General features: G+C 43.7%; 1 protein-coding gene across 1 annotated transcript; it reads right to left on the bottom strand.

Annotated features, from left to right (window-relative positions):
• Positions 1-3,339: 3,339 nt before the first annotated feature.
• On the bottom strand, positions 3,340-7,472 carry CCDC86 (coiled-coil domain containing 86). Its single transcript, XM_042468169.1, has 4 exons — positions 7,162-7,472; positions 5,353-5,482; positions 4,924-4,998; positions 3,340-3,810 (listed from the first exon to the last, which is right to left on the bottom strand). Exons 1-4 carry the CDS (start codon positions 7,413-7,415, stop codon positions 3,691-3,693), a joined length of 579 nt encoding a protein of 192 aa, XP_042324103.1. The 5' UTR covers positions 7,416-7,472; the 3' UTR covers positions 3,340-3,690.
• Between the last annotated feature and the right edge of the window lie 980 nt (positions 7,473-8,452).

The following is an 8,452-nucleotide window of genomic DNA, read 5'->3' as shown; positions in this document are numbered from 1 at the left end:
CTGCAGCACTGGCAGTCACCCAGGGCACCCCACAAACAATGCTTGGCCTAGAGGATCCCTCAGTACAAGGCATTTCAGAACAGTAGGAAAACTCATGTAGTCAGTGGGTACATCCATACACATCCATTTTCACATCTTTGTTAGCAAATGTTCACTCTGCCCATTTAAACAACAACAAATGAAATTGCACTGTTTTGTTTGAAACCACTGTTGCAGTTCATATTAGTCACAGATTTTCTTTTTGTTTCCACAATGTGCAGTCTCTTCAAGAGCGCAGAAATGGTTACAGATAACTTCAAGTGATTGTCTGCTTCATGTGAATTTAAACACATTTAAACACAAGAACACCAGGCAGTCAACATTAGTGAGTTTGGATTTACACAGGAACAAACTTTTGGAAATTGTTGTGTGCCTTCGTTACCAACTTATACTGACCCTGAGGCAAGACCATGGGTTTTTCTTGACATGAAATTTCTCTTGTTCAGAGGGAGGCCTGCAATTGCCTCCCTCTGAGGCAAAAAGAATGTGACTTGTGTAAGGTCACCAGTTGGTTCCCATGGATGAGGGGATGGCTCTTTAATCTTGATTAAATTGCACCATTTTCATGCAATTTTTGCTGTTTAAACCCCTGATTTTCTCCACGTGATAAAGTCCTATGTAGTACATTCATGAAGTGTTAAGTGTTGGGTTTTGCACGATTCCACTACATCCTTTTCTTTGGATGCCTAAATGGTATCTGTAAATGCTCAGCTGAAGTTTTAAGTGATTATAATGCTAGCAATTTGAAGACTGAAAGAAAATTTCATGGGACGATTCATGGCATCTTGTTGCCCTTGTTTGCTCCAGCTGTGGCTTTACCCTTTTCCTCAGTTCTGCTGGTTTTTTGTTTTTTTTAAAAAAATCTTGAGGGATAGGGTTAAAATAGAACTGTAATGGGGCTGGCTATTAATATACAAGGGTATCTTTTTACAAAATCACTTGGCAAGCCTGTTTTCCATAGAAGCTGTTGTTTTTCCCTCCCTAAGGAAGATTTGAAATCTGCTTTATTCTACAATGTTACAATACCTGTTAGTGGGCAAAGGTAGCAGTGTAGACCCCCCCCCATCTGTTTTATATGAAGGTGAAAAACCTTGCCCTATTTTAATAAATGAGATAAACATCTTTGTATGTGTATATACAAACCAAGAGATGGTAGAGCATTTGTCAGGTGGGGTATTCCATGAAGCAAACCCGGGATTGATGGAAGTTGCTTTCTAACATCATCAGGACTGTTGCACATCGCTTGACTATATTCTAGCCATTACAGGCAGTGCAGTATGCAGTTCAATTGTAATGTGGAAACAGAGAATCTGACGCTGGTTGCAGAATAAAGGGGGAATACAGACCAGCAGTTTATGCTGGCCTGCGTGTGTGGTAGGGCCAAGAGAGGGCGGAGCATTTATACACCCCTAGCCCTTTGTCTTCTGCTGGGGCACCACCTTGGTGTGTGCGTTTAAACAGGTTGCGCCATGATGTCCCTTGTGTGCAGCATCCAAACGGCACTGAGCACGAGGAGCATCATAGCACCATGCCAGGGCACTTATGGTGCCCCTGTAGTGGCAGAAATCACCAGGTTGGGGGCGTGGCATCTGGTTGCCGTATCCTCAACCCAGCGCTTCCGCCAGTCGGGCTGTTTGTACAGCCCCTAAAAGTCCTAAGACAAAGCCAATAGAAACAAGGGCTTCAAGTCCCCACGACCTTGTATTAGATGGTCAGAGGTACAGACAGTATCTGCTCAAAGACTAGCATTCTGGAATTTAGGCTCTTCAGTTAAGATGTTTTCCATCTGATTCCATGGGTCACATATCTGTTCCTTCCTGAGAGAGAAACAGCTTATGCTTAACTAACCTGAAGATGTTCACATGCCCAAGAAACCATATTTCCATACTCGAGCCTATACAGCCCACTGAAATGAGTAAGATTCACTTATAAGTAAACATGTATAGGGTTGCAAGAAGTATGGATGGGACAGTTTTTTTTCTCCTGGATTTATGTCAAGTATCTCTGGCTTGCCACTGAGATTATGGAGACAAACATTTTTGGGGAGAAATGGAGGAATTTAGTAAAGAAATAAAACTGTTGGTCTGCTGGTAGCTTCTTACTAAACTCAATTATTTGTTTCTATCTCATAGTCACATTCTGCCCAACAGGTATATTATATTTACACAGTGCAGAGACATTTAACATGTAAGTTAAACACTCTTCTTTAAGTGAGTCTTTGACAAGTACATAACTTATTCAGCCACTGAATGAACCCAACTTAATTTTCTGTGTCATAGTACCAGAGTTGCAACACAATGCACAAATGGGACCACTATCTTCTTAACTAGAGAAAAGTGATGTTTACATTTTGTACCAACAGCAGCTTACTTTCAGTGTTGCTCTGAATTTTGCCATTTTCTTATAGGAAACTTAAAATCCCCAATAGGATATAATTAATCCTTTTTTGCTCTCCTAAAGGAAAACTGACAGATTTGTGCATATTAATATGGTAATGCTTAGAATTCCTTGACATTTCATTTATCTAACAATGGAATGGGCTAAGCTGTTACTACTAAAGAATGGACCAGAAATTCTGCATGTGCTTCTTAGGATACCTGGAGTTTTTAACTGAAGTGCAAAGTCAAGGGCTCCTATAAATTCAGGAGACATTAAAGGACAGTTAGGCAAGACAACAGCTACTAGAGGCCTGGTTTACAGCACTAACTTCTAGGCCAGGGATGGACATTTGCCAGGGACTGGGAAATAGCATTTGCCTTTCATGGGACTCCGGAGGTCACACACCCTGCATATCTCTGCCTCCTTTCACTGATTTCCCCCAAATTTTGTCCCCTTGATGGGATGGGGTGGGGGATATTTCATCATGTTCTGGTTTATCAGTGTCAAAAACATGGAAAAATTGCCATTCATGCTCATTGGTGACATGAAGGTGGGCTTTTAGGTCCAAATTTGATTTTTTCAAAACTGAAATTTGTTCAGAGGCTGAGGGCCTCCAAAATATCCCTGGGAAGTTGTACCCACCCTTGCTGACACTACACAGCAGAATTTTTACCCAGCTTGGTGCCCTCAGAAGGTTTGGACTATAATCACACATAATCCCTGTCCATTTGCTTTGTGCATTAGTATTATTGTGAAATGCAGTCCAGAGCAACTAGAGGGTACTAGATTACAGTACTAAAAATCACAGTGTTGGTAAAATGAGGTCCTAGAACAGCCAAAGTAATGATCTCAGCCATTTCAGGATTAGGCAATTTCCTCATTCCATCCTAGATCTCAGTACAGAATCAGATAAAATGACAATCATGTTACTTATTTTTTTGTGTCACAGATATCAAACAAATAAAGGTTTAATCCACTTTTTCACTGAGGCACTATTATATATAACCAAAGCCTGGAAGTTGCAAATCCTCAAATCTTAAGTTCAGTCTGCTGTATTCTGCATCCGTGACAACAAGGAAAACCAAAGAGAAACTTCTAGATGCAAGACAGATCCCTTTTGAAGAATCTGCTCTTCGGTGGCAAGAGAAACCAGGGAGATGCTAGCAGAGCATCCAAGGTCCCCACTGCAGTGGATCCAGCATCCTGACTTATGCCTCTCCGAGGAAATTATTTCCACATGTCAGAAGGGAGAGATCACTTCCTACCCAGATCTCATTCTTTGGCTGTTTTGCGCTGTGCCTGTTGTTTCTGCAGAAGTGCCAGTGTGTCTCGCTTCTCGATGCGACGCAACTGCTTCTTCTTTGCACGCTTCAGTTTTAGCGGATTCCGAATCTGGAAGAAAGAAAAGAAAAGAAAAAGATAATGTTGCTTCTCTCATCATTTTTGTATATCAGACCTAACAACCCTCTGAAAAATAGTCAGCTAAGAACTAGCACTTGAATCTGCTCAGTGGGACCTCCTCTTTTTCTCTCTGGTTGAACAGCAGGCTAAAAATGCTTAATAAAGAAATGTCCATCAATTACTAGTATAAATGACAAAAGGAAATTTCCAACTGTATTCATGTGGTATCACCACATGGCACCATCATACTTATAAGATGATTTAGGAAGTACTCGTACAACTAGACGTTCATCGCCCCATATACGTAAGAACAACACTAAAGAGCTCATATGGCAATTCATGTCTTGCATAGCTAATGTCTGGTATACACTATAGTGTATTCCCTCCTACTGCAAAGTTGGGGCTATGTTCTCCCAATTATATGGAACCCTCATTTTCTTCTGTTCCTTCTACTCTTGGAGGCAAAAGACATTATTTCCTTGTTGTCCACTCAGACTGTAGTTCTATCATATTTGGGAAGGATCCTTGGTAATTGTTTTTTTTTTTAAAGGCAGGGCCAATGCTGACAGCTCACTAGTATCTCCAACAAAGGCATCCAAGACACTAAGTTGATCACAGAATGATCACAGAAAACCAGGAGTTGCTCCGTTAGGATCGAGTACTCTTGACTGACCAGAAGAACTGGCATAGAGCCAGTGAAAAGAGACAAGCTGACTGTCTACAACCAAGATAATGAATGAGGAGCTCCATAACAATGGAATAAGTTAGTTCCTGTGCATGGAGCTTCGCTCTCAACTCTAAAGATGAATCTTTGCAGCAGGGATCCAGGGAACCAAGTGAAGTCAGATTGATATATGAAGTGAGCACATATGGTCAGTCTCAAGCAGGTCAACTTGGCAGAAGACAGGGTTCAAATTCTTCCTTAATGAATGGCAACTATAAAGTACAGTCTACTAAGTATTACTTGTAGGCTAATAATGTTATGGCACACATTAACCAAGGTTACCCTGACATCAGAGGAAGATCTGATCTGGATACTACAACAGTGTTCCCAGTGTATCTCAACTGTTTCAGGAGAAAATAAGAACTTGAGCCAAAACTCACCACTTGCACAATCTCTGCTTTCCGCTCATTCTCCAGACGTCTTTCTAAGTTCTCTTTCCTTCGCTGTTTCTTCTCCTGAAAAGGGGTGGGGGAGGGATTGATAAAATAGTCAAGCGCACTGTTTAATGAACTACAGGAGAATCAGTCGAAGGGAATGCTGAGGTAGAGAATGTCAAATTGCTCAGGCAGAGAAAAAAAGAGACAGAAAATGCCAAATCGTTCAGGTATACAAATAATGGATCCAGCATAAAAAGGTACCGCTCTCTAGTTAGTGAACTGCTTGTTCCAGTGGTTTTGCTTTTAGTGAAAAACACGTTTCTTGTTGCAAAATATATAAAAATGCAGCTGTTATTGTGTACTTCAATAGTACTCATATACAGATGTGTAGCAATAGTTACTAAACTGGTTACTCTATACTACATTTCTCACCTCACGCTCTCTCCGCTTTTCATCTTCCAACTGCCGGACAAAGTCTTTGACTAATTTCTTTTCCTGACGTTCTTTCATCTTGCGTTCCCAGGAGGTACGCAAAGGTTTGTCCTTAGTCATGTGGGAAAACCTAGCAAAGGGAAACAAAGTTATTGCTAGTCAAACAAAAACCAAGTGGATACAATAGCATGACATCCATTTTAAGACTTCAATCTTGTGCATTTGCGTGAGTCTCACTAGTCCTATTCTAAGTACAGTCACCCTTCCGTTTTCGCAGACTTGGGATTTGCGTCCTTCGCTTATGCACGAGTGGCAAATGGAGGGGGATAAAATGGGGCATGCGCCGCCATTCAAGCCAATGGGGCTTAAATATTGGTGGTTTTCACGGGGTTCCCACAAAAACAGAGGGGTGACTGTCAACAAAGCTAAGCTACATCCCTCACCAACTACCAAATAGCTGAAATTTATTCTCTGAAAATGACTGTGTGAAAATCATAGATCTGTTGTAACCTGCTGTAATTACAGTTTAATCCAGAACAGCACTTGCAACAAAGCACTTTACCTAGCATTCCTCCTACGTCTGAATACTAGGCCAATGTGAGAGGTGTAGCTTTTGAGGTGTAGTGGCTAGAGCACTGGACAGAGGCTTCAAAACTTCTGGAATTTCCTCCCTGCAAACTGGTGGACTTCCTCTTCAGTCACTGGCTTTAAATTCAAATTGAAAAGTTTGTTTTCCAAAACTTTTTGAAATTTCTGATTCATGTTTTATATTTATAGTATTTCAGATTAGCTGTACTGACTATTTTTTCATTTGCATTATTATGTCTGTGTGTGTTTGGGGTTTGTTCCCCACTGTATTTTAATACTGTACTTTAACATTTTATATTATTGATTAGGTATGAATGTTTTATTCTGTTACTGTGAAGTGTTAGTACATGGACTGTTGCTGCTGCTGCTGTGTGCCTTCAAGTTGTTTCCGACTTATGGCAACCCTAAGGCGAACCTTAGCATGGGGTTTTCTTGGCAAGATTGCTCAAAGGGGGTTTGCCATTGCCATCCTCTGAGGCTGAGAGAGTGTGACTTACCCAAAGTTATCCAATGGGTTTCAGGGGCTGAGTTGAGAACTGAACCCTGGTCTCTGGAGTCACAGTCCAACACTTAAGCCACTACAACACACACTGGTTCCAGATGGTGCTATATGAATAAACAACCATAACTGTGATGTTCAAGTTCTTATTAAGCAGTTAATCTTTCATCTTACCCACTTTACAGGTTTGTTGCTGGAAGGAGAAATCGGGGAGAAGCGAGATGGAAAAGAAACGGGGGTCCCAAACACACTGCAGAAACAATCCAGTGTGAGACTGCTTTAACTGCCCTGGTTCAATGTTAGGGAATTCTGAGACATTGAGCCTTCTCTATGGCTGCAACAATAAACTACAATTCCCAGGATTTCCCTAGCACTTAAGTCAGGGCAGTTAGAGCGGTCTCAGTCTGGATTATTTGTGCTTTTGGACCTTACTTAGGCTGCACCTGCACTGCAGAAACGATCCGGTTTGACACCACATTAACTGCCCTGGCTCCATGCTATGGGATTCTGGGAACTGTAGTTTGTGGCAGAGCCACAAGTCCTAGAAGTCCATGGCATGGAGCCCTGGCAGTTAAAGCGCTGTCGAACCAGATTATTTCTGCAATGTGGCCGCAGCCTCAGAAATAAAATAGGCAGTAACTGGCTGAACCTGGCCCTGCCTTCAGCCTCCAAGCCCCCTCCTGGCGGGCTCTGCTCCCTGGGCCTGGGCCTCCGCCTCGTACCGCTTCTTGCCCGGGTCCTTCCAGACGCGCCCGGATTTGGGCTTCCCTTTGGGGATGGCGGGCGCCGCTTTCTGCTTCTTGCCGCCCGAAGGGGCTGCCGGGCGCTTCCCCGGAGCGGCTCTCCCGAAGGACGCGGCCCCTGTCCCCTCCTCCTCCTCCTGCTGCTCCCCAGCAGGCAGGGCCTCAGCCTCCGAAAGCACTGCAGCCTCAGGCCCCGCCGCCATTTCCGTCCCGGGGCCCCCGCTGCCTTCCATCGCCTTCTTCCTTCCTTCCTTCCTTCCACGTGGGGGACTCCCAGGCGGCGCTCCCGGATGACGTCATGCTGGCGGCGCAGGGGAGTGACGTCAGCACAAAGCGTCAAGCCACGTTCACGCAGGCGCGCTCTCTCTCTCCCGTGTATACATACATGTACGTGTGTGTGTGTATATATATACACACACACACAAATATATACACACGTACATACATGTGTTTTTGTGTATGTGTGTATATACATTTGTGTACGTATGTATGTGTATATATATATATATATGTATGTACGTGTGTGTATTTGTGTATGTATGAATGTGTGTGTGTGTGTGTATGTGTGTGGGGTGTTTATGAGCACTGCCCCATACAGTTGATTATGATTAGACCTCCATCCCTGAGAACAGCCACTGAGAAGCTTGTGTCTTCACCAAGTGAGCCTATGATGGTAGTGGGACCAAGAGAAAGCCTTCGCTTGGAGATCTTCCGGCTCTGGCAGGTTCATATGGGGAGACCGGCATAAGGAGCTGGCCTCAGGGTGGAGTAGGGACGTAGCATCCACACGGTGGCCACCCCCATGCCATCCGCCTGACCAGTTGGCGGGCGGCATCATGCTGCGTCTTTGGCACAGCAAAAAGATGTCACAGCGGAGGCTAGGGCGCCCTTTCTGTGATGTAAAACTAACCCACTTTTTGCGACTCCTTTTGTGCCACTGAAAGGCCAGATCAGGGCCGCGTGTGTGGTTGCCGTGGCCCTGATCCAGCAAAGAAAGGGGTGGCATCCCGCAGCCCCTTAGGCACCATCTGTACAGCCCCATAGTCTCTCAAATAGTCTGGACCTAAGCCGGACATGAACCAGTAGCCAGTGAAACTTTTTCAACAAGGGAATTATATGCTCCCTATAATTGGCTCAGATCAGCATTCTAGCTGCAGTGTTTTGAACCTTCTGAAGTTTCCAAAGGCAACTCCACATAGAGTGCCTTACCGTAGTCCAAAGGGGATGTTATCAAGGCATATGTCACCATAGCCAGATCCGACATTCCATG

Source organism: Sceloporus undulatus, chromosome 1, assembly GCF_019175285.1.
Source record: "Sceloporus undulatus isolate JIND9_A2432 ecotype Alabama chromosome 1, SceUnd_v1.1, whole genome shotgun sequence".
NCBI lineage: Eukaryota > Metazoa > Chordata > Lepidosauria > Squamata > Phrynosomatidae > Sceloporus > Sceloporus undulatus.
The sequence above is the reverse complement of the archived record's forward strand: the minus strand, read 5'-3'. Positions and strand labels throughout refer to the sequence as shown.